Source organism: Chelmon rostratus, chromosome 20 (genome assembly GCF_017976325.1).
Source record: "Chelmon rostratus isolate fCheRos1 chromosome 20, fCheRos1.pri, whole genome shotgun sequence".
NCBI lineage: Eukaryota > Metazoa > Chordata > Actinopteri > Chaetodontiformes > Chaetodontidae > Chelmon > Chelmon rostratus.
The window spans coordinates 9,853,717-9,878,902 of record NC_055677.1 but is presented as its reverse complement, the minus strand read 5'-3'; the positions used below and the strand labels follow the sequence as shown (position 1 = coordinate 9,878,902).

The window sequence follows — 25,186 nt, the reverse complement described above, 5'->3', positions numbered from 1 at the left end:
TTAAAAATATATACACATTATATATACACACACACTCAAAATTATTTATATTATTAAGGTCGTAGAAGGTGGTTTTGGAGTGCATTGTATTGAATGTAATATATTATATTCTAATGAAAAGCATGTAAACGAGGTCGACCTTATAAAGTGGCCAGTGTGTGTGTGTGTCTATGTGTGTGTTTGTCGGCAAAAGCACCCCATTGAGTTGCATGGTGCTGGAGACAACTGAGCTCGAGGCAGCTTACAAAACCTGATGTTTTGTAACGTCGTGTCTGAAAACGTGACGGACTCAGCCGCCTCGAGCAGCAGACACCGAGGCACCGACAGACCGGAGGACGCTGCTCTCTTACACGGAGCGCTGCCGGTGTTTCTCATAAAACTTCTGCTGCTCTATTGCAAACGACAAGTATGTCCACCTCTCGTATCATCATATGCTTACTAAGGAACGACCTACGTCTACACGACAATGAGGTAACGTTACGACTATGATTCTGTTACGAGTCCATACAAATATGAAATGCGACGTTATTTAATCATAAAGCACCCAAACATACAAGTAAAAGTGTGTGTTTGACGTTATGTGCCTACCGTGTAGCATTCGCTTTGATACTACTGCCATTACGAGAACATTTTGACTATGTTATGTATGTTTGCTACTAGCATCAAGCTATCTTTTTCGCTAGCAGCAAGTAGCAATATTGCTTCCGGCTTCGTTGATTGAGAATAAAAGCATCTTCCGCAAAGCTAAATGAAAAAGGAAAAAAAAAAGACAATTTGAATTTGTCACAGAAACTGCACAAATTATGTGCCAAAATATTATCCCTGACCTGCCCTTTATTGTCGAAGTTTGTTTTACAAAAACTGCGGGCCTTCGGTCAGCCATATTGCAGAAAATCAACGTGTATGAATTCTGGTTGCTGTTTTCAAAATAAAAGACGCAATTTTTCAAATAAGATTTTAGCAAGTGAAAATGCATTTGCTTACTTTGAGTGTCCTTGAAACATCAAATTAGATTTAGGTTTATGTGTTATCATCAGTAGCTGACATGTTAAAGTTGTATATCCTTAGCAGTGCACTTACAGTGGCTATATTTGTAGTTCTGAGACGATTTTCTCGTAGACTCAAATGTAATATTTTATATTATTTGCTGCCACTGTAATCACCTTTCCTAAGAGATGATGGTACAGCACGTACTTTGCACTCTTTGCCTGCAGCTTTTCCACTGGGCTCAAAGAAATGCAGAGTACATTGTCCCACTGTACTGCTTTGACCCCAGACATTATGTGGGAACGTACAACTACGACCTACCAAAGACCGGGCCTTTCCGCCTGCGCTTCTTACTGGAGAGCATCAGGGACCTCAGAAACACGTTGCTCAACAAGGGCAGGTAACTAAACTGTTGTTTGTGGGCTTGTCTTCCTGTATATGACCTCAATTTATGTGTCCTCTACTGCTTTTATTTCCACTGCTAACTTTCTCCACAGCTCAGCTCTGTCTTTGTTCTGGCACAGAAGAATCATAATTTATTTACAAGGTTTAAAAGTGATCATGAAAATATGTACACACCAAGTGTTGCGTGTCGGTGCAGACCTTCTCCTCCGCTTTCTAGGTTTTAACTGATTTAACAGGATCAGGACACACCTGGGCTTATAGGGGTTATGTTTACATTAACACTGGTGCTGCACACACTTTTCCCATTATTTTTTCCAGTCAGCATGGGGGGAGAGTTACTAGCTCTCTACCCAGGATGCAGCTTGCCTGGCATGGTGTTAACTTTTTGTGTGTGTGTGTGTGTGTGTGTGTGTGCGTGTGTGCGTGCGTGCGTGCGTGCGTGCGTGCGTGCGTGCGTGCGACAGCAACCTTGTGGTAAGACGGGGTAAGCCAGAGGAGGTGGTTGCCGACCTCATCAAGCAGCTAGGCTCTGTCAGCACTGTGGCCTTCCATGAAGAGGTAGCTTTAAACAGTCTTTCTCTTATTATCGCTACTTCATTACATTGTGTGGTGATTTTGAGACAGTTTTTCCCTCATGCTTTCATGTTCCAGGTGACTTCGGAAGAACTGAATGTCGAGAAACGAGTGAAGGATGTCTGTGCACAGATGAAGGTCAAAGTTCACACCTGCTGGGGGTCCACACTGTACCACAGAGATGATCTTCCATTTAACCACATATCCAGGTGGGACAGAGGATATGGCTTGCCTGGGGACAAGATGTCAAAGTTCTGCCTAATGTCCTGTTTTTGATTCTGGCAATTTTATGAGAGGTGTGCTGTAGATGACGAGGTGTTGGATTGTTTTGTACCATTTCCTCCTGGTTTGTTAGGCTGCCCGATGTGTACACTCAGTTCAGGAAGGCAGTGGAGACCCAGAGCAGGGTGAGGCCTGTCTTCCCAACGCCAGAGCAGCTAAAGCCTCTCCCCCAAGGGCTGGAGGAAGGAGCCATTCCCACAGCAGAGGACCTGCAACAGACAGGTGATCAAGCCTAATGTTTTATCTGATCAATCCAAATGCTTATATTCATACAGGATATCTACGCTCACCTTGTTGTCTTCATGTTCTGTGAATTTGCAGAAATGATGAAACTACGTCTGTATCAGTATCAACAGATCAAACGCCTGCACATTTATTTTCTGTGCTTATTAGATCGAATTTTGTGTAAATGTGTTTCCAGGCTGTTGGCAAATATTAAGCACAAATTGCTCATTTTATGCAGCGCCTCTGTTGAGTAAATCCACACTGCTGCTGCTTTCAGAATTCAATAGGCAAACTGCTGAGCACAGATTTCCTCATTAAATGCCAGCTAGCGAGCAGACAGGCTCGATTTCCATGTATGCGATTAAGCTTTTATGATTCTGCATGTCTTTAATGTACAGCAGGGAGTGTTTAGCATGGATGAATTCAGTCTGATGCTGAAATTCCTCCTTTTGTTTTCTGCTCAAAGAGCCTGTGACTGATCCTCGCTCAGCCTTCCCCTGCAGTGGTGGTGAAAGTCAGGCTCTGGCCAGACTCAAACACTATTTCTGGGACACTGTGAGTACAACTTCCATTACTCTCACATGGTGATGCATCATCTTTAACGTACTGTAGGTGTGATTTTCTGTTTTGTAGGATGCAGTTGCGACTTACAAGGAGACTCGTAATGGCTTGATTGGTGTGGATTATTCCACTAAATTTGCACCTTGGTGAGTGAGCATTTCCTCTACTAGTGAATGCCTACTGGAGTTAAATGTTCCATGGAAGTAATTCCTATAAATATATCTCTAACTGTGCTCTAATTCTGCAGGCTGGCGATGGGTTGCATTTCACCCAAGTATATTTATCATCAGATCAAGCAGTATGAGAGGGAGCGAACAGCCAATCAGAGCACATACTGGTGAGTCTTGCGTTAGAAAGGACTAGAATACTTACAATAGGTATAATAGTGTTATAATGTGTCAAAATGAAAATGAAATATGTTCTATCAGGAGCTGTTATGTAGTAACAAAGAACCAAATTTGTCTCCACTCTCTGACGACCTTCACTGCTGTCTTTCAGGGTCATTTTTGAACTTTTGTGGAGGGATTACTTCAAATTTGTAGCTGTCAAGTATGGAAACAGACTGTTTCAGGTCAAAGGTAAAATGAGCTCTCAACTGATTTTTTAAAATTTAAATATATACTATAAATAAATGTAAAGCTCACAGTAATTTTATCTCAGGTCTTCAAGATAAATCGATTCCATGGAAAAAGGACACAAAGCTTTTCAATTCCTGGAAAGGTTTGCACCATTTTTTCTTCATTGGTTAAAAAAATACTCTTCATAAATATGACGTAGTGTCTTTAAGAGGTACATTGAGAGTATATGAATTACAGCTGAAAATATTTATCGTCTGTAATAACAGAGGGCCGAACAGGAGTGCCCTTTGTGGATGCCAACATGAGAGAGTTGGCAATGACAGGCTTCATGTCCAACAGGGGGCGGCAAAATGTTGCTAGCTTCCTCACAAAAGACCTGGGTCTGGATTGGAGGATGGGAGCTGAGTGGTTTGAGTGTCTTCTTGTAAGTAGTCAAGGCCATGTTTTAGTTTGGAACAAATTATCCAATAAATGATGAAATTATTGAGATGTTGTGAAATAGCAGATTAACAGTTTTTTTTAAGTAATGCACTCAGCACTTCAGTCTGTAGACAGACATAGATGATGACACTAAGAAGTGCCTTGGCCTCATTATTTTAAATTTTCCTCCAAAGATTGACCACGATGTCTGTAGCAACTATGGCAACTGGCTGTACAGTGCCGGAGTAGGAAATGACCCCAGAGAGAACAGGAAGTTCAACATGATCAAGCAAGGCCTCGACTATGACAGTAATGTACGTTTGGGAAGATGCATGAGTTGTTATCTTGACTGTGTTTGTACTTCAACACAAAATGTCTCATTCATGCTTTGTGATGATGATGAAACCAAATGTGAAGCAAACTGTCAGATTTAAATCTCAGTCATTGATTAATTAGTTCTTGTTTGCCCGTGCGTCTGCCGTAGGGTGACTATGTACGGCGGTGGGTTCCTGAACTGCAGGGGATCAAGGGAGCTGACGTGCACACGCCGTGGGCCCTCAGCACTGCTGCGCTGTCACATGCTCAAGTGTCCCTCGGTGAGACCTACCCCACCCCCATCGTCACAGCGCCTGAATGGAGCAGACACGTTAACAAGAAAGCGGTGGGTGACTGTTTGAGAAAAGGGAAGTGGATAGTATGATTGTGTGTTGCTGCTTCTTTATCTTTTATGGCTGCAAACACAAGTGCTGGATTGTGACTAAGTACATTTACTCAAGCAGTGTACTTAAGTACAATTGTTGAGGTACTTATACTTGAGTATTTCTGTTTTCCTTTACTTTATATTTATACTACACAAGTAATTTTATTTACAGATTGAATTGCTAGTTTAAGATTGTACCCAAAGCCACAGATAATTACTCATTAATTACAATGTATTGTCAATTATTGAACCAGTGTTTTTTATCTTACAAAAAGCAGCACCTCATTTAAGATGTCTGTTAATTGTTAACTGCGCAAATGACTTAATTTGAATAATTGTTCAATGTTCAAAGAGGTCAAAAAACTGAATACAAATTTTTGCTAATCATCTCATGACTCCCTCAGATTTATCTCATGAAGTTGGGAACACTGGAGTAAACCTAACTTTATGTTTAAGAAGCTAAAATTAGCTTCACCTTGTCCAGCTACAGCAGTGAAATACTCCATATGCACTGATGCATCAGTGTTAACAATCTAACAGTGTCAAATATAATAATGAGTCATTTTACTTTAAATTAAGTATTTTTACATTGGGGTATCAGTGCGTTTACTTAAATAAAGGATGTAAATACTCGTTCCACCACTGGCAAACAATAGTACTTCATGGTTTTTACTGAGAATGAAAAAAACAAGCATTGAATCGAACAGGCAATGTTGCCTCACTGACTTCTTTCAAACCATCACAATAAGGGCAAAGGTTTTGTTTGTTTTGTTTTTTTTTTTAGAGTGGAACGGGGCCTTCACCAAGAGGAAAGAAAGGCCCATCTCACACTCCCAAACAACATCGGGACAGAGGCATAGATTTCTATTTCTCCAGAAGCAAAAACCTGTGATCTGTGAACGAATGCTCAGACACTCCAGTGATGCAAACTTGGACAACTGTTGCTGAAAAACCTGTGTTGCACACTGTCATGCTGATTGAGGAAAGCTGATTTGAGGAAATGGACAGCCCTGCCTACGCTTGAAAACTTGAACTTGCCTGAGCTATATTTACATGCCATCAGTTCTCTAGAAAAATAGGCCTCATGAGATACCTTTCATGGACTCATTTCTCTTCCTGTTAAGCTGCAGCAACATTGAAAGCCACACGGTGTTTTTTAGTGTTAATGCAGTGAATCAGTTACAATGATGTTTTTGTGCAGATTCTGTTTGGATATGCAGTTGTCATTTTTTTAATGCATTTTCAGAGTTTGCCTGTTTGTGGCAGTTACAAAATAAAATTGGCAAAATGAAAGAGTTTTTGTTCAGTAATTTTGTTGTCCGTTGCAGCAAGTGACACCTTTTTAAGCTGTAGACTGAATCTTGAAGTCTTGGTATCAGTTTTCTATTAGATATGATCAAAGGAAGGAGGTAGAGCTGTAAGATATCATTGGACAGTAGACAAGAAAGAGGAACAGACACCCATATCTGTTTTCACCAACATTTTCCCATGGTGCCTACTGCTGCAAGCCATTTTACTAAAAAAAAAAAAAACCTGATTCCAAGAAAGTTGTGACACTGTGTACAACAAATGAAGTCAAAGTCAGCTTTATTGTCAATTCTGCAGTATGTACAAGACAGAGAATTGAAATTGCGTTACTCTCAACCTCTGTGACAAGACATATATTAAAAAGAAATCAAAAAAACTGGTGGTGAATAAAATGACTAAAGTGACTGTTGTTTAAAAACAAAATAAAACAGATTGTGACAACTTTTGATCTTTTCTTTACATATACTCAATTGAAAACAGTACACAGACAATATATTTAATGTTTGAGTTCATTTTTTTTGTAAATATCTGCTTATTCTGTATTTGATGACAGCGACACGTTTCAAACAAGTTGGGACAGGAGCAACAAAAGACTGGGAAAGTTGTGGACTGCTCCAAAAACACCTGTTTGGATCATTCCACAGGTAAACAGGTTGGTATCAGGTGAGAGTATCATGATTGGATATGAAAGGAGCATCCTGAAAAGGCTCAGTCACTCACAAGCAAGGATGGAGCGAGGTTCACCACTTTGTGAACACATGATTTAATAAAGGATGTAACTACATGAGCTCGGTAACACTGATCGTTTGGAAATGACTGCATCCTGTTTTAATTTATGTTTAACACAGAGTCCAAACTTTTTTGGGACGGGGGTGGTCTAGTTTAGGGGAGGTGCACTTTCCTTCAGCCTGTGTTGTCTGAAGGTAAACAGTAAATTTCCTCCCCTCGCGTGACGCAGTCCTCTGCAAACGCCAGCTGACATCGCTTCCGCGTTCTGTCGTCAGGTAAGCTGCACGCGCCTGAAGCGACTCGCTCCGTTATCACCTCGTCGGTGGTTTTGTCTCGCTTCTAACATTTCAACTAAAGCATGTCGTCCAGCAGGGCTCTCCGGAAACCCTCCAACATGGCTTGCTCGGACTCCGAAGTCGACTTGCTGACGATTCCTCTCATAGCGCTCAACGTGAGCCTGAGGAAAAAGTTGGGACTGTATCTGAACCCCAGGAGCACAGTGGCCGCGGACTGGATGGTCGTGGCAGAGGCCATGGGCTTCACCTACCTCGAGATAAAGAACCACGAAGCGTCAAAAAGGCCCACAGAGGCGGTCCTGGAGGACTGGCGGGCCCGCTCCACAGACGCCACCGTGGGAAGGCTGCTGTCAATCCTGACGGAGGTGGAGAGGATGGACATCGTGGAGGATCTTCGACCTTTGATAGGTGCGTTGCTGTCATTTGGAAATTCAGTTTGTTTTCTACCTCTTTAAAAGCGCGTTTCATAACATTGACTCATTTGTACCTTCCTTTCCCCATCGGCGTCCCCTGCTGTACTTCAGGAAATGAATCACATGCCTGACTCTCCATACTGCAAAAAGTCACGCACATGATTCAGGATGTATTAAGAAATATTCGTCCAATTATAGTGGTTGAGATAATAAGCTGAGAGTTAGATGTCAGCTCAGTTATTAGTATTTCTACAAGTCTGATCTCATTTTCTATTTCATCCCAGTTTACTGAATGCAAACTCATGTATTTGTGTGCCGTTTGTTTTTATGCACCAGATGAGAATGTCAGGAAGTATTGTGCGAGTTTAAAGAAGGCGGCTGAGCCCCCAGTTCAGGTCGATGTGGTCGACAGCTGCCTCCCTCCCACCCCAGAGAGGGTCGGTCTCACCCTGGAGGATGACCCCGAAGGTCAGTGTTTGTGCTGCACATCCACACACACACACACACAGCAACAAGAAACACCCCGCGTTGCTTCACCTGTCGGCACGAATCCCATCAGAAACACATGCTGTCTGTGATTCAGCATCATGCAACTGATCATTTCTTCTCTGAACAGTTTGTATGATGTTGTTCTGACAGCCATCGTAGAGCTGCCATGGACATATTGTACTCTTCACTCTGCTGCATGCATCTCTCAGCTGTACTGTTACTTTTCAGATGAGCACTTTGCACACAAATCATATGATCAGAAAAGGTAAATATTAAGTGCCCAGCAGCATAAAAAGAAGTTCAAATTAGCTCCACCCTAACTAACTGTAAGGCTAAAATGCTGCCTACATTGGTAATGCATCTGTAATAATAATCCAGCCATGTAATAGTATATGCATACAACAGTATTAGGGCTGCAACTACAGATTACTTTCATGATCGATTGATCTGCAGGTTATTTTCACGATTAATCATTTGGTCTATAAAATGTCAAAGTGACATAATTGACATAAGAAAAGCAGAAAATCCTTCCATTTAAGAAGCTGGAACCAGCGAATGCTTGACATTTTTGTTTAAAAAATGACTGAAGCGATTAATTGGCCATCAAAATAGCTGCAGATTAATTTTCTTTTGACTAATTGTTGCTGCTCTCAACATTATAACACTCTGAATTGGAGGTGGTGGGTGAGAGGAGGCTGTTGGCCAAGCTCACAGCCATCATGGACTCATTGCACCGGCTGTAGAGGAGCTGAGCAGATCTTTCAGTGGCCGACTGAGGCACTCAGTGCAGGAAGGAGCGCTACCGCAGGTCCTTCATTCCCACTGCGGTCAGATTGTACAACTCTACTGTACTTGTTATTAGGTGCAATAACCTCTGTATCAACCACATCTACCTCCTCTGATTGTAAACCTCTATAATCCACTCCTCTTGCACTAGAAGGTAATTTTATACTCTTTGCCATAGTTATATTATTGCTAAGCAAAACACTTTTTTTTATAATATTCATTGTACATAGGATACCTTATTTTAAATTTTTTTTTATTATATTAATTGTTACCTATTTGCACAATTACATTGTTCTTATTTGCACCTTCAAATACTATTTGTACCCCCCCCTTGTGTGTTCTAAAGAGCGACTGTAACAGTGAATTTCTCCATTGTGAGATTAATAAAGTCCTTTCTATCTATCTTGTAATGCAGTCATAACAGATATCAGCATTATTTTCTGTGGTGGAAGCATCGCACAGGAAAAGCTCCGGCTCGTCTCCTAATCTGATGAATCATGAAAAGCTCTAATCACACACATCTCCTCTGCTGCACCGTTCCACTACCCCACACAGCTTTGCTCTCAACCAATCAATCAAGTGTGTCATATCTCTGTGTAATCATCTAATTTCTGTGGAATAATATTCAAGATTTCTTTATTGTCATTGAGCATGACATGTCAATTAAATTTGCATTGCAACCCCCATGTTAGAAACAAGATAATAAGAAGAAAAGATTCTAAAATAAAATTAAGGTACTAGAATAAAATAAACCAACATGCAATAAAAATATTCGTAATTGCAATTAAAAGTGCAGTGTGCAGTAGTTCTCACAGTCTCTCACTCCAGTGAGGGGCTGCTGGGGGTGATCGCTCTGACAGCTCTGGGGAAAAAGCTGTCCCTCAGTCGGTTGGTGGTGGTGCAGATGTTCCTGTACCACTTTCCTGATGGAAGCGGTACAAACAGTCTGTGGCTTGGATGTCTGGGATCTTGCCCTATTTTCTCTTCTTTTATTGTAAGTTGTCCTGGGTTGCAAGCGTTAGTGCAGTACAGGCCTTAAAAGCGTGAATTAAGTTGTGTTATTGACTTTAATCTAACTGAATTGAATCCAGGTACCCCTGAGCTGTTCGACGCCTTCATCTGCTACTGCCAGAGTGACTTTGTGTTTGTCCATGAGATGATCCGGGAGCTGGAGCAGACAGAGTACAAGCTGAAACTGTGTGTGTTCGACAGAGATGTCCTCCCGGGCTCCTGTGTATGGAGCATCACGAGCGAGCTCATCGAGAAGAGGTGAGATATCGACACGTGCTCATCACGTCCAGGTCTAGTCTGCTTATTTGGCCGTTAGATTTGACTGAGAACATACTGGCACATGGGGCCAGATCTGGTCCTTAAACTCCAAGCAGGTCAGCACAAACAAACAGGACAAAATACTATCTAGCAAAAAAATGAGGTGGAACATTCATCGATACAAAAGATATTAAAGTTTCAGTCATGGCAGACAGCAAAACTTGCCTAATAAGTTTCATTTTAGATTCAGATATGAGACACCTGAGAGCAGCAGGTTTTCTGTGAGATGACAGCTCCCCCTCTTAAATTCACATTTTGCAAGAACTATAACATGTGACCATCTGTGCAGGTGTAAGAGGATGGTGGTGGTGATTTCTGATGAATACCTTGACAGCGATGCCTGTGACTTTCAGACCAAGTTTGCTCTCAGCCTCTGTCCCGGTAAGTTGCATATTTCTATCTTCCTTTTTGTCTGTCTTACTGCGACGTGCAAGCGTGTAATTTACCCTTTTTATTCTTTTTTTATGCTGTTCCAGGTGCTCGAAATAAACGGCTTATTCCAGTGGTATACAAGTCAATGACGAAGCCGTTCCCCAGCATCTTGCGCTTCCTCACCATATGTGACTACACCAGGCCCTGCACACAGGCCTGGTTCTGGGTGCGGCTGGCCAAAGCTCTCTCGCTGCCATAATCACGGACCACACAGTTAATCATGCTTAACGGTGCCTCTTTTTAATACCAGAAAAGGGGAATATCGGACAATGGCCAAACATTACAGGTTCAAGTGTCTGCTTTCGCTTGTTATCCACATCATGCTGGCTTCTGAACCCACTTACCATTTACTGTGTGTATATGGTATATATTATTTGCAACATACAGCATACTTGTGTTTCCAATGAAGATCACATAGTGGTTTCTAAATAGTGTCAATTTGAAACTTAAGCCACACAGGATACCAAATATGCAGTTCTCACTGCACAAAGCCATTAATGCCTGTCTTTGGCGACTATATGTGTGAGTTATATTTGACAAGAGATCTGTTTGTATTTGGGGGAGCATTTACTAAATGCTCTGTGAAAGCTGTTTTTTTTTCTTTTTCTCTTTGCACTGCCCACTTCCTCTTATAAGTCAGCAGCTTCTAGATGAGATTGAAGCTGAAGAGGAAGAGATATTGTGATTGTGATACTTCCAGTTCAGTACGTTCTGTTTTACTGGCTGCTGACACCTGCCTTTTTCTGTCGCCATGATGGCTGACGTTTGATTGTGCATTTTTTTTTTTTTTTTATGTGGTTTTTTTGGAGCAGTTTCAGAAGAAATCAATTTAATCTTCTTGAAGAAATGGTCTGAATATGATTTTCTGAAAATAAATGTTATTATCTTTTTCAATTACACTTTTATTTTATTTGTAAAGCTTGTGTATAGTCATGAAAGCAGTTTGTTCTATAGTTCTCCAGCAGAGTTCGCGATTGTGCAAGTCCTGCGTGCTGTAAAATGCACCAGAGGTGTCGCTAATTGAATGCTGAAAAAGAAGTATTGCTTTGTACATATTACGCTTAACACGTGGGCATCCAATCACAGAGCACCTTTCGTGGGACTGTCCAATCAGAGCACAGAATGTTCCCACAGCAACACGCCTCTTTTCATACACACAAAAAAAAAATTAAATTGCCCTGGGTTTTGCTTGTCAGGTAGCACGTTCAGTCTGTTTAAAAGTTTGACCGCGCTCCGTCAATAAAATTGTTTGGGTGTGGGAGAGCAGGAAGTGCAATAAGCTAAAGTGAGCAAAAAAAGACGGGGTTTGTTTGCTATATGAGAAGAACGAATGCCTATAAGTCTTCGGTCGGGGTATGAGACCAATGCTTCTGAAGTCCGCCATTTAAAGTGTGGCGGAAACCAAAGGCATGATTCGTTTTAGGGCATGTTTTACCTAATATTTAAATAATCTCCGTCGTGGCTTGTGTATGCAAGTACATTTCATTTATATATATGTAGCATATAAAAATCAGTCTTAACAAATATATCTTATGGTTTTGTGTCGGCATCGTTTTAAACAGTTGATCTTCTGTCGCTGGATGTTTGGCACTGTCTCTTCAGGGTTGGCTCAGTCTAATTAGCCGCCAACCCGTGCCAATAGTAATTTTATTCTTTACTTACCCGTATAGTGGGATTCCGGGACACTGTGTGCTCTAACGCCACACACTCAATATGTCCGCCGGGAAGGTCCACATTTGATCAGTAGGAATGCGGTAGGCGGGGCTGCTAGGCTAGTGTCAAACTTTGGGAATGACAGGAGTGCTGCAGGATTCGCAAAGAAGGGGAAGTGTCGCCCGTGTTGCTCCTGTTTGGATTACTTTGACTTCTTTTTACGCACAGTCTTTGGATTCACCACCTTTCTACAGATAGTACGGCTTCAGCAGACTCCTCAGCCATGTCGGAGGACCTGAGCTCCCAACCCTGGTCCATCAACAAAGATGATTATGAGCTACACGAGGTGATTGGTATGTTATCCTTAGCTTGTTAGCTTAATGTATGTGCTACCCGACAGTCTGAGAATTTCTGCCGCTGGTTTACAGAAAAGGGGGCTTATCACGGCTAACGTTAATACAGTTCAAGCGTAAAGCGAGTAGAAGGCATCTTCTTTCTCTTGAGCTGGGCTGAGTTCATCGCGTTCGGCAACTTGGCAATCCTAGCCGGGCGGTGTTGTGAATTGGAGTCAGTGGAATGTTTCTAGTGAGAGCGGTTACCCCGTCCGCTGGGGCTATGCCGAAGTCGTAAACGAGCGTTATAACGTTACTGTCTAGTCAGGCTCTGACTATTTGCTGGGGAGAAAAAAAACACTTTCATTGAGCAGTCGTGAATTAATGCAGCTATCTTAACACTTTCTTAAATGTACTCTAGATAGAGGGCGTTGCACCTATAAAATTACAAGAATATTAAGTATGTCTTATTTAAATTAGACAGTGTTATTATTTTAGATAGAAGGGACATAACAAATCACATATCCTCAAAGTTAGCTTTTTATTTGGGGAAGAACCTGCTTTGGTAAAGCCAAGTATCACGCAGGCAGCGTTACTGTAAGTAACTTGTAGTGTGTGTGTGTGTGTGTGTTCACGCCCATTTCCAATTAAAATACACTGGCTATTGAAGCACAGAACTTCCTTTCCCCCCTAAAACACTGGTGTTACCGCTGCAGAGTCCAGAGATTAGCCTCCGTGGTCCCGACTGGAGTATAGGGTATTGTTTTGGGCAATTTACTGCCTGAATTAATCCAGTTATGCCAGAGCTCTTTGGAGAGGATTAATCAGTATTATGGGGCTTCTAACCATGTCCCTCACAGAAATTGAGGAAAAATCATTTGATAAACATCATCAATGGTGTTTTGTTTAAACAAGTCTGGGTTGCACCTAAAGGTTAATTGTATATTAATGATTGCTCACAGTCTCTATCAAACCCTCCAGCCTGGTTGAGCACTTGCACCTTTCCAGTGCAGAATCAGGCCTCGCTTCTAGGTTGATTGGCCTGAAGAATGACAGCTTTTACTAGTGAGTAAAGTAAACCCTATCCCCCCTTTAGCTGACTGTCGAGATTGAGAATGTGGACATATAAGCAACATATTGTCCTCTCAAATCAGTCAGTTTGTACCTCTGGTTTGCTTTACCTTAGTGGTGCAGGCTTCCTCTTCAGGGAATCTGTGTTTATAGAGGGTCCACTCTGCAGGCCCTAAATTAACCTTTCTGTGTATTTTTAAAAGACGTTCATTTAACTTTTACCCATTTCAGCATTTCCTCCCTAGGCTTCTTGGAAAATTTGATCTGGGGCACCTCGCAAGATAACGCCCTCCAATTTAACATTGCACACAGAGATAAAGCCCCTCTTGTGTAGAAACCAGTTCTGTGGCATTTTCCTGTGCAATGTGCGGCACAGATTGTCAGCATAGGTTTGAAACCGGTAAGGCTGTTTCAAGTCTGGACTGCAGCATGCTTACTCAGGGTTAGGGCAAGGATCGTGATTATCAACTTAGCTTTGGGAACAAATTGTGCAGTTAGCCTAGTTTCTTCCCCTCGTTTTATAAATGACTGAAATCTGATTAGCAGTTGTGCACTTTAAACTGAAGTTAAACAAGAAATATCCTCCCATTTGGTTTGGTTCATATTAAACCTTTCTAACCCTGTCCGCTCATGCAGTCTTTGCTTAATAATCATATGACCAATACATCTTTTGAAAACTTGAGCTTTCAGTCTGACTAGCTGCAATTTCCTCTACTAGATCGTTTATTGGTTTAAAAGTCAACTACAGTCTTTATCTCTCACCTTGTTTAGGACAGGATGAGGGGATAATGGGGGATAGGCTTTTACTATGAATGACCACTTTTGCTGTTCTTCTCATGTACACAGGGGATCACACTGGAGGGACTTCCACATACCGTTTTCCTCCGGTGTCCATCTTGACATTTGCCATCAGGATTTCCCGAAACATATTGTCCTTTCCTCAATCACAGCAGAGAATTCAACTTACTCTGGAAATAAACATGCTATCGGAGTCAGGAGTGTGGGTTCATGTTTTGGTGGCATATTCCTGAGGTTGTGCAATCAGCCGGGTGAGCTGTGGTGATGTTGTGAAGTGTGTATTCAGGGAGGGGGGTGTCTAAACACAAATTCAGTATGGAGTCCTGCAAATTATTACAGGCAACTGTTTGTCCTAGAAAGTTATATAAATAGACTTTTTAAATGTAGATCTTTTTTCTGATTCCAGTGACAGGTAACTGATATGTTGTGTGTCTCTCCATCATTACATGCAGGGGGATTCATTTTAAAGTTTTAATTCCTTTAAGGCATCACTGATTAAATCAAAAGAGTGGGTTTTATTGGCTTGGTAATTTTCCTCACAGTCAGTTAACAGCTCTTTAAAGCAGAGTACATGCATATGGACTCAGAAAATTATGATGAGAGCAGTGAGACCTTTGTGATTTCCCACCACAAGAACGGTGCAAGAAACCCACATATAAGAGGTATGTTTTCAAGTAGGGGGCCGCAACTAATGAATATTTTCATGATCAAAAAAACTGCTGATTCATGAATAATAATTTCTTCTATAAACTGCCCATTACAAAAGCATAGGTATAATCAACACCTCAAAACCTTTAAAAAAGCCTTTAGAAAAGAGGCAATATTTGACATTTTTACTTCACTCAGCTATTAATCACTCCTCAAAATAGGTGCTAATCCCCCCGTAGTAGCTAAACTGTTACAGGCTTCCAGACCTAAACCCACCTCTGTCCCCCCCTAACCGAAACTGATTGGACACTGTATAAGCTGTTTCATCCCAGAAAGATGTTTTCTTCAGCTCTTGTGCTCAGCTGGAAGGTTGCTGTTGTGAGGATGGCCCTGCATACCCAGCATGCCCAGCAGAGCTATTGTTTTGGTAACTTCCCCAGGGAAAGTGGACTTGTTATTACATGGTTCACACCCACTCTTTTCACTCCACTGAGCATAGGATCATACTGGACAGAGCCCATTGCAAAAAAAAGAGAAGAAAAAGGGCCGCTTGCTCTCTCTCATTCTGGATCAGACTTTGGATCATTCGTGTTGGCAAATCTCCCCTGGAAACTTTCTGCTCCCACTGTTTGTATCCACCGGTAACCATGTTTCCTCCCTGTTCCTTGTCCTGTCCCTCGGACGGTTTTGAAAAACTTCAGTATGATTATGTTCTAGGAAACTTATCACAATGGAAAGCAACCTGCAGGCTGACATTTCTCCAGTGTGGTTAACTTTAATGTTTAGGCCACATTTAGAACATTGCATCCTGGGATATCAAGGGACTACACACTACAAGGCACTGGCTGCTGGAGTGATTTTTAGTCATGTGTGACATTTGTCATTCTGCCTTTTGAATAATGTGTGAAATGTCAGCCAGGTAATTAGAGCAATGTAATAAAAGATGACTAATTTAAAACACCAAAACAACCTGGTGAAGGCAGGAAAGACAAACTGAGAGCTGCCGCCAAACTGCAGGTGACCGACTCCATTAAGAAACTAATTCAAGGCCAGGCTGATCTGATAAGATATTATTGCACGGGGCACTCTGTACTTTTTTGCGGTTAAAGAAATGAACTACAACATTGACTGTTCTGCCTTGATCTTACTTTTTTTTTAATCAGGTATTTTCTGCTTTTCATCAGGTTAATGTTGGCCCATAATGTGAGGTATCTTTTTATTTGGAGCCTTCAGTCACACTCTTAAATGAAACCTTGAGATTTAAATGGCTGTATTTTAATGGTCTTTGAGCTGATTTAATAATTCTAATTAAGCGTAATGCTGTAACTTTGTCTGTTGCCTAAGTAAACCTATTTTTCTGTTTACTAGTGCTTATTTCGGAGACTTTATAGAGATGCACCAGAATAGGAGGAATGCAAACATTCCAGGCTTGAATGTAAACTCCCTAAAGAGCAAACATGCTCGCGTCTGGGTTAATAGCAAGCAGCCCTCACTGTGGGGTATTTAGGCTTACAACAGTCCATTGTAAAGAAAAAAACTGTAGTCTTGCATGTGCCAATCGCGTATTTGCCAGGTTATAGTATAATAATGCACTCCTTACCACGCTGGACTTGTTTTGAGGAAACATGCTTACAGAAAACATTGGCTGCTTTTCCAAAGATCATCATTGTTTTGTCAATGTTTCCCCCACAGGAGCGATCCAGTTTTTTCACCCCATCTGCAACAATTTTTTTTCATTTCCAATAGTAGACCTTTACAGAGCTGTAGCGTACTGTTGCACATAGAGTAGATGCAAACTAAGTGTGAGGAAAGGGGATAGATCTAAACAAAGCCACTTTTAAACACAAATTTAGCTCAGCCATATCAATTAAGAAAACTTTGGGGGAGCTCTTGACTATTTGTGCTGGGATAATTATAATGTTAATTAGTGGAAACGTGACAGGTTTTTTTTTCTTTTTTCTAAAAGAACAGCTACACACGGCAATTAGTTAAACAATATTTTCCTCTTGGCTGTGTATGCAGTTGCCTTAAAATGTTAACGACTCTATGAAATGTGAAATGGAAATAAAGTGCAAAAAGAAATCAACAAGCCAAAAAGCTTTGTATTCCTCAGCCACGTCAACGCGCCAGATTTTCAGCTGACAGCTGGATCGTCTTCATTTGATTTTGCCTAATGTGGAAACTTAATATGCGGATTGGATTTAACCATCCACATCCAGAACATGCAGACTCTTGTTGTGAAGCCTTTGGAAACAGATAATACAGACAGGCAAACTTTGAAGTTGTATTTGTATTTATTAAGAGCTGACTCCAGTTTATTATCATTTGTTAATTCATTTACAGAAAGGGGGGAAAGCACCCCCTGCTTGATATGCAGCCTTTCCGCCTGTGCCAGACTGTTTAGCAGATTAGATGTTTGCCCGACTTTTTCAAAGCCCTCGTGCTACTGCAGCGCTTGCCTTTGTGAGGATGGCTCTTTTTTGTGCTTCCTCCCACTCCGACGGAGAAGGCCGCGATGATGTTGTCTGTGACAATGACAGAGATGTGACGGTGTGTGGCTTATTTGATAAGATCTGATGTTTTTGTGACTTGTGTTTGTATTTAATGCCTCACTCACGATGAGGTTTGTATTCTTAGTCAAAAACTGCTGGTGATTATCAGGACGCTGGGTAGTGAATGTGATAAATCATCATGTAACTGGATACAAATAGTAGAGACATGACTACTCTATGCAGAATAACCGTGTGCTAACATTGGGCGTAGCAAATATCAAAGAGCATCAGGTCTATATTAAGTCAAGGTCCCAACTGGTTTGTAGAATTGGGCTTCCTGAGTCTAAATGGCGTGCAGAGCTTAGGTGCCCCTTAACCTTGCCTGTTGCAAACCCAACAGTCTCCCCCTTCTTCATCCTCCCTCCACACACACACACATGCAAGCACACATGTTCTCCAGCCTGTCCAGCCACCCCTGACGACTGGCTGTTTGTTTGTGTGGAGGAATTTACACTCGGCTGTGTTCAGGGCAACTGGCTCCCTGTGGTCCAGCCAGGGCTGAGCTCCCCATCACTGGCCAGCCTCCAGAGGTTTGTTTGGTATTGCTGGTGGTGGTGGCAGGAGGGGGCTTGGGGATATATTTAAAGAGCCGTTCAGCCCCTTCCTTTGAGCAATGTTGGAGTGATCTGTGATTACTTGCATGATGGAGAGTTGAGCAAGGCCAACCACACATTAGAGGTTGCCAGTCAATAGATGGCACCCACTACAGCCGTAGGAAGCAGGCTTTCACATACAGTGTATTTATGATGATTCAAGTGACCATTGCTGCCTGTTCATAATATGAAATGTCAAGGAAACTGCAGTTTTACTGTATTATCTTAGAGAGCATGAGTTTGTGGTTTATTTTAGTTTCAGCTATACTGAATAGGGTTATGCTGTTATTCTTTGCTTCTCTCAAATAGCCTGAAGTCATAATTATCTTGAATAAAAACAGTTAAATAAAAGGCGGTCAAGTCTTCAGGGAAAGCTTTACTTTTTAATTAAAATCAGTGCAATCTTTTTTTTTCCCTTTACTATAGCCCTTTTTAAACCTCCACACACCTCTGGCTCAATGAAACTCAAAACAATGAGCACTTTGTTAATATTTGGGCCTAGCTAAGATGAGGGAGGTTAGGAAAAGCTTACTGGAGGGCGAACCGACTCACCTCTCACTCTTTCACTCACCAAAGCCTGTTGCCAGAGGACAATGTGCTCCCAGCATTACCCAGCATCACATATACTCCAGAGAACTTGTGGAAACAACCGTGTGTGCATGCATGTCATCAAATAAGAGCATAGAGGGGGCAGTGAAATGACCTCACACGGAGGAACAATAAGCGTACCTCTCCTGGGGAGGATTTTTACAAGCATTTACTCCTGACTATCACACATTATTCAAAATAAACATTAGCCTACTGTTGTAGGGTTTAAGCTTAAATCAGATTGTGATTTATGTGTTGTTTGCTTGCACATCAAAAAAGTAGGTGTGGTGCTATAAACCCGCATAGACTTCCCACTGTTGCTGAGGCTTTGTGCAGTGTTGTGCAGAGTCTTAAACACTTGGAAAAGGAGGCTGATTTAAAGTGTCCCAGTCTTGAAAAGTTCGTAAAATGTAAATCTTGAAAAGTACTGATGAATAATAGTGTTCAGTTGTGGTGCATAGTATAAGGCTGCACATATTTAATTGTTTTATTCTTTTCTTTTTTCTAAGCCTTATTTTTCAGCCTTTTAACACAACCTTAGAAGCAGAGCACATTGCATTTCACTGCATATACTCCTCATGTATGTGACAAATAAACCTTATTTATTCCTAGTTTTAGAGCTACTGCCATGTTCTGGATTGTGGTATTTGGCTCCATAAAGAATAACTGCTGATTATCAATGTCCAGTGGACTAAATCTTCAAATTGTGCCGTGGATATAAGGTCCAGGGAAATTTCCAAATTGTTTTAGGACCAAACCTTGGTCCTTTCTGGCATGAACCTTCAAAAGCCTCCTGGTGATGTGCCTTGTTAAGCAGAGTCAATGGCCCTAATCAGGTTCACTTCATCAGGCAGGATTTAGGAAAGCTGATTCATAATTGATGAACAGACAGTTAAGCTGTACCAAAATGAAATTAGATGAACTGTCAATGCAGAACTGTACTTAACCTTCTTGAACTCAGGAGGATTTTGAGCTCATAATAAAAGTTACGTTTACTATCCTGTAGTAGCCATTATCTTTTGATGTAGAAGGGGGGTTACGGAAGGGGCCAACAACTGAAAGAGGCTGTGGGAGCGTAAGGATGTGAATGCAGCCTGAGATGAATGTGCTGTATGTGCTAAAGTTGGGTTCCACAACCACACTAAGAGCCCTGTCTTGCCTGAGACAACTTATATTACAGTGAATCATAATAAAGGTGATAATATGTTGTTTTCCTGTCTGTCTTAGGGAGTGGGGCCACAGCAGTGGTTCAAGCAGCCTACTGTATTCCACGCAAGGAGAAGGTGGCCATCAAACGCATCAACCTAGAGAAGTGCCAGACTAGTATGGATGAACTCCTGGTAAGACACACACAACGCTGCTAGTTGAAAGCATATTAGATTGACCCAGATCCAGCATGTGTATTGTAAATCACTTGACCTGTGTTCTCCTTTAAGAAAAAAAAAAATCAGAAACCAAAAGGAGAAATTTGGAATGATTAAATATTGTTTTCTTTCATAATGGCGCCCTCTAGTTTTGCATGAAGGCGAAGGAATGCTGCCTATGTAGACGGAGAACTTCGATATAGGCAAGCAAATGTTGCCTAAAGCAGTTTCATCAGCCTTCTATCAGATGCAGAGCAGACTGAGCCAGACAGCAACCTGCTACACAACATACAACAACACACATTAGCTTTCCTGCCAATGTCTCCTTCTGATCTAACTTACCAACATGAACACACGTCTTGTCTAGCCGCTTAGCTCGTTGAACGAGTGACCAATTTATATTTACCAGCCAAGTGCACTGCTCCTTTGCAGGCCACATAGCTAGTTAGCTGCTCAGCTGCAGCACATTAGGCAGCTTGTAAACGTACCTGCTAATGCCACGTTGGACCAGTAAGATGCTGGTTTGGTCCTTGAGGCTTGAATATTGTCCCGGATGGACACATGCACTGTAGCTTGGTAGCTTGTTGTAGCATAGTGGTTGCACGGTCACAACAAATTGTAGGTACACAGATGTCCACACAGAGCATGCATGTACACCGTCTGATTGCAAAATCCGTCATGTGGCTGTGGAAGATATAATTTTAGCTTTGCTCAAGCTAGCAACAAGCCCCTGCCAGGGCTCAGCCTGCCAGCAGAACAGACACAGACATGCCCTTCCAGGCGCCTGAGATTAAAAGCAGCATTTTTTATATTTCCTGAAAGACCTTTTTACTTCCTTTTAATACAATAAAAACAATTAGCAATGCCTTTAAAAAACACAATGGCATTACTTTTGATTGCTAAAAGAGATGACTAAATTTGCCTTTTTTGTGGCCTTGCTACTCTTAATGTGTTGTGAGGGAGATGCACTCCCTTACAACACGAGATTTCGATTAGGGCTTTGTCTTTGTGGTCTGTGCGTGTGGAGGGAGTTAGTTCCACCTCTGCTTTTCATTACTCGTTTTCTCCAAGCCAATCATTCCTGTCACGTCAAACACTATTCTGGTTGTTCTCTGAAGGAGGACTCCACTTACTGCCAGGAAACTATTAGACCACCGTGGGACATCTTCCTGATGACTGTATTGTGTTTTTATGCCCTCAGTGCAATCTTGCACCGCAGCTCGGCACATCATGTACTATAACACATGTGATTTACGATTTAGCTCAAAAGGTGGAAGGATCGTATCAAGCCCCCCTGCACATAGAGAGGATCAGGAGCTTGTTTGTGGCTTGTGTTCTTGCTTTGGAGATGGCAGAGAGTTTCTTTTGTGCAACATGTATTTTTCAAAGGATTCATTTTTTAATTTGTTGGCTGCATCACAGTAGACATGACATTTTCCTGGGAAATGAGCTGCTAACCCAGAGCAGCAGAGTGATTGATGGATTTTTCCTCTGTCCTAGTTCTCATCCAAAAGCCTGTGAAAGTAACCTGTGCAAAATAAATATTCTGTAAGCCTTTAAATGTGCATGGAAGATCATGGCTAGAGATTACTGGCAGGTTTCTCACTACTCGCTGGCAATACTAAACTGAGAAGGAACCCTTCCCCACCCCACCCCCCAGATTTCTGGAGGATGAATCAGGGGAATGTTGCTCCCGGATTCTCGGAGCAGGCGGTCACATGGAATACAGCGAGGTCGGATTTCCTGCCTGTGGTTTTCCCCCCAATTCCACAGCCTGCTGGGTACCCGTTTAAACGTCGGGGAAGCATTAAATTGATCCCAGACTTATTCTCTAAAGAAGCAGCTTTAAAAGAGGATGCCGCAAGTTTTAAATAAGTCTGCTGGTCTTTAGTCTTACCTGTGAAATTCTTTGATGTCAGAAAGACCAATAATCTGTCATGTCTCCTTACGCAGTGGTATGTTGTAGTTATTCCTGGCACAGCAGTTTGACGGACAGGCGCTTTTGAGTGACTCAGGCTAGATCAGATGAGGAGGAGGTTTGTTTACAATTTGCGTTCGGTGCAGTTCGACTATCCTCTTACATAATTACACAATTGTTACAACTGTTGGGCTTACTTATGTATTGAAACCTACTTTGTTGATAGTGTTCCTACCTGGTAATATCTAGTTCACAACGAAATACTAATCTGGGTCTCCAGTTGAAGGGAGGTTTACCAAATGCCAAGATGACCTTGTCGGGTTCGCTACCCCCACAGCCACATGTCGTATGTTGTTACATAAGAAGTGTCCGAACACCACTGGCGCAACTTCTTGGTTAAAGATTTGATGTTTTTTGTGCTTGAAAAAAATCAAGGACCCCTTTCTCTCTATATATTAACTCTCAATAAACACTGCCCCCTCTGATCAATACCTCTCTCTGTTTTTTCTTCTCATCACTCATAGAGGTAGTTGTACCTCGGAACATGGTGAAGGGTAAATCCGTGGTGATGGGTGCATTTTGTGCTGTTGGTTTCTTCATTTGTTTATGGGTTGAAGCCGTTTTATATTTCAGAAAACTGCCAGACTGCTTATTTGTAGTTAGTAAGTTAGTATTTGTACTGACTGTAATGTGCTTTGATGTTCAATAAAAAACATACCTACTGAATGCTTGCATGTTAGCATGATCATTGTGAACGTGTTAGCCTGAGGACTTGAAGGCCCTGCTGTGCATAAGTATAGCCTCACAGGCTGCATGCATGTTTTTGAGTTCAATGCACAATGCCAGTATTTGTGACATGAGCATCACTTCAATATATTTAAGCGCATCTTAACCACTCTTTATATAAGACTGTAATCCATCCAACTTCATGTTTTCACATCAACACAATTTTACTTTGCTACGTCATGAAAACACAAAATACAAAGAAAGAAAGTAAATGAAGTTTGTTAGAAAATGGATTTGAGGATGATGTTTCTGCCTGCAGCAAATCCTTCAGTGTAACAGTCACGCTGCTGGGAAAACTGGATTGCACGGCTGGCCTTGAAGGCAATCCATCTTGCGTATTGCTCCTCTGCTTTGAGCTTGCGCTTCTCATCCTTCCTCTCTCTGCGGTCCTGGTTCTTAACGGTCCAGTATTGAACTTTGAGTCCTCCCTGCAACCATTGCAGCGTCTCGTTGGGTTTGGGGGTTTTAGTTTTTTCTTAAGACAAGAGAAGACAAAAGTTTGATGAGTACAAAAGCACAAGTTAGGAGATAGGTGGAGTTGATTGGGTGGGACTCTTTGGCTTTCAGTTTTACAGAGTTTCCTTTTTACCCTGTTGCTCGGCCTTCAGGGCAGAGGTCAGGCACTTTAGGCTGTGTTTGTCTTCCACCTTCAGCAGACAGCTGAGCTCAGCCTCCTCTCGCCTCCCCCCGCCTCCTCTGTTGCTCTTTTTTCAGAGCACTTAATGTATACCTGCCTCTTAACTGCTTAACTGGCTCCTTCTCCACCAGCATCTCCTTCTGCCACTGCAGCCTCTCTTTCTTCAGGTGGTCTTTTGTTCATTTCTCCTTCTTTTTGTTCAGTAGCTCTCCTCTCCTCCTCCTCTCTCTGTATGGCTTCCTGCCTCCTCCTCCCTTCTGTTGCTTTGTCTCCCTCCTCTCTTTCCCTCTTGCACTTCTCCATCATCTCTAGAGCAACCTGTTTGTCTTGCTCCATCTCCATTGCATTGCTGAATTGTCTTGAAATTTTGTATGATCAAGTTCCGCAGCCGACGAAGCCTGTGAAACTGTGGTGATACCCTGACTTTCCTTCTTGCACCTTTTGTTTTTGGGTTTTTCACAAAATGCCTTGAAAACTTTTGGATGGATTGCCAGGAAATTTGGCTCAGATATCTATGGTGCCCAGGGGATGAATCCTAGCGACCCTGAGTTCTCCTCTAGCGCCACCAGCTGGCTTTAGTTTTCATTTAACCAGTGAAATATCTCTTGCAACTAGTGGATGGACTGTTATGAACTTTAGTACACACATTCATGTGTAATAACTTTGATATTCACTCAACTTTTCATCCAGCTCCATCATCAGTCAACGTTTCTTTTTTCTCAAGACTTTTGGTATGGGACCAAATATCTACCTGGCTTAAGCTTCAAAATACCTTAAAACATCTTGAGGTCTGAATTGAGCTAAAGGAAATAATCGTCAAGTATATTTGTTTTCTCAGCAGCATTAAGATCACATTTTAGTGTGTCTCTCCCTCATTTGGCAGCGCCTGTGTTCGTCAATCTTTTTTCGATGCGCGTTTGTGTGCATGTTTGTGTGAGTGTGTGTCTGTGTGTGAGAGAGAGTTTGAGATTGGGTCATAGTGAGTGTGTGTTTGACTCTGAGTGACTGAGAGTGACGTAACATTGCTTCTATAGTGGCTTCTCTGTGCGTCTGCCATCAGTGCGATTCTGTGGCACCAGTTTGTGACCCAGCACTGTATTCGGCCTGTGACAATAGGTCATTTATTTTTTGCTCAGTTTCAAGGTCAGCAGACACGCCAAATACTGCAAAGATCAGGCCTAATAGAAAAACACAATTGGTGTGGATGTGTCTATTTCCTGGAGAATCTGTATATGGTTAAACGTCCTCAAGGGTTTTAGTGCTTTGCTTGGCTTTTGCAGCGTGTTAACTTACATGTATAAGACCATCACAAGATTGAAAGGTCAGTTTAGGTTTTGTTTATTAAATAAACCAAATTGAATTCACTCATGTCACAATGAGTGCCCTGTTTTACTCACATTATTTGTGAAAACAGGAATTTGAGATTACAGTTTGGCGAGATTTGACTCAAAGGTCACAGACTCTATAAACCAATGTGATTTCCATTAGGTCCTAATAATCAGTAAGAGAGACACAGTTTCAAAATGAGGGTGGAGAGAGGGAATGGAGGTGCAGTCTGATGTTGTTATTGATCAGAACTTTTGGCACATATCTGCCCGCTAGTCTTCCACAAAAAACAAGACCTTTATTTAATGGAATGGAGAAATGTGTCAACCTTTTAGCATGTTTTGTTCATCAAGGTATACTGTATGTCTAGAGTGGCATGAACATTATATGGTAAAAAATAAACAAAA

At 41.8% G+C, this 25,186-nt stretch overlaps 3 protein-coding genes across 6 annotated transcripts in view; all 3 read left to right on the top strand.

Annotated features, from left to right (window-relative positions):
* The first annotated feature begins 279 nt into the window (after positions 1–279).
* cry-dash (cryptochrome DASH) lies at positions 280–6,302 on the top strand. Its single transcript, XM_041961142.1, has 14 exons — positions 280–471; positions 1,215–1,387; positions 1,857–1,950; positions 2,044–2,174; positions 2,321–2,469; positions 2,939–3,027; positions 3,106–3,179; positions 3,281–3,370; positions 3,532–3,611; positions 3,694–3,753; positions 3,878–4,035; positions 4,226–4,345; positions 4,516–4,692; positions 5,516–6,302. Exons 1-14 carry the CDS (start codon positions 409–411, stop codon positions 5,621–5,623), a joined length of 1,566 nt encoding a protein of 521 aa, XP_041817076.1. The 5' UTR covers positions 280–408; the 3' UTR covers positions 5,624–6,302.
* A 621-nt stretch (positions 6,303–6,923) lies between these two features.
* Positions 6,924–11,397, top strand: myd88 (MYD88 innate immune signal transduction adaptor). Of its 2 annotated transcripts, XM_041961145.1 has the most exons (6): positions 6,924–7,043; positions 7,141–7,472; positions 7,814–7,945; positions 9,844–10,021; positions 10,371–10,462; positions 10,558–11,397. In XM_041961145.1, exons 2-6 carry the CDS (start codon positions 7,163–7,165, stop codon positions 10,710–10,712), a joined length of 867 nt encoding a protein of 288 aa, XP_041817079.1. In that variant the 5' UTR covers positions 6,924–7,043; positions 7,141–7,162; the 3' UTR covers positions 10,713–11,397. The 2 variants fall into 2 exon arrangements, with proteins under 2 accessions (XP_041817079.1, XP_041817078.1); XM_041961144.1 differs by having other exon boundaries at positions 7,007–7,472; positions 10,558–11,396.
* Positions 11,398–12,026: 629 nt separating this feature from the next.
* The window catches only part of oxsr1b (oxidative stress responsive kinase 1b), a 42,589-nt gene continuing 29,429 nt past the window's right edge, over positions 12,027–25,186 (top strand). For 2 of the 3 annotated variants that reach the window (XM_041961356.1, XM_041961355.1), the window contains exons 1-2: positions 12,027–12,519; positions 19,976–20,088. In XM_041961356.1, coding sequence (XP_041817290.1) covers positions 12,450–12,519; positions 19,976–20,088 — 183 coding nt within the window. In that variant the 5' untranslated portion in view covers positions 12,027–12,449. The remainder of the gene's footprint in view (positions 12,520–19,975; positions 20,089–25,186) is intronic. The other variant, XM_041961357.1, reaches the window with a different exon arrangement.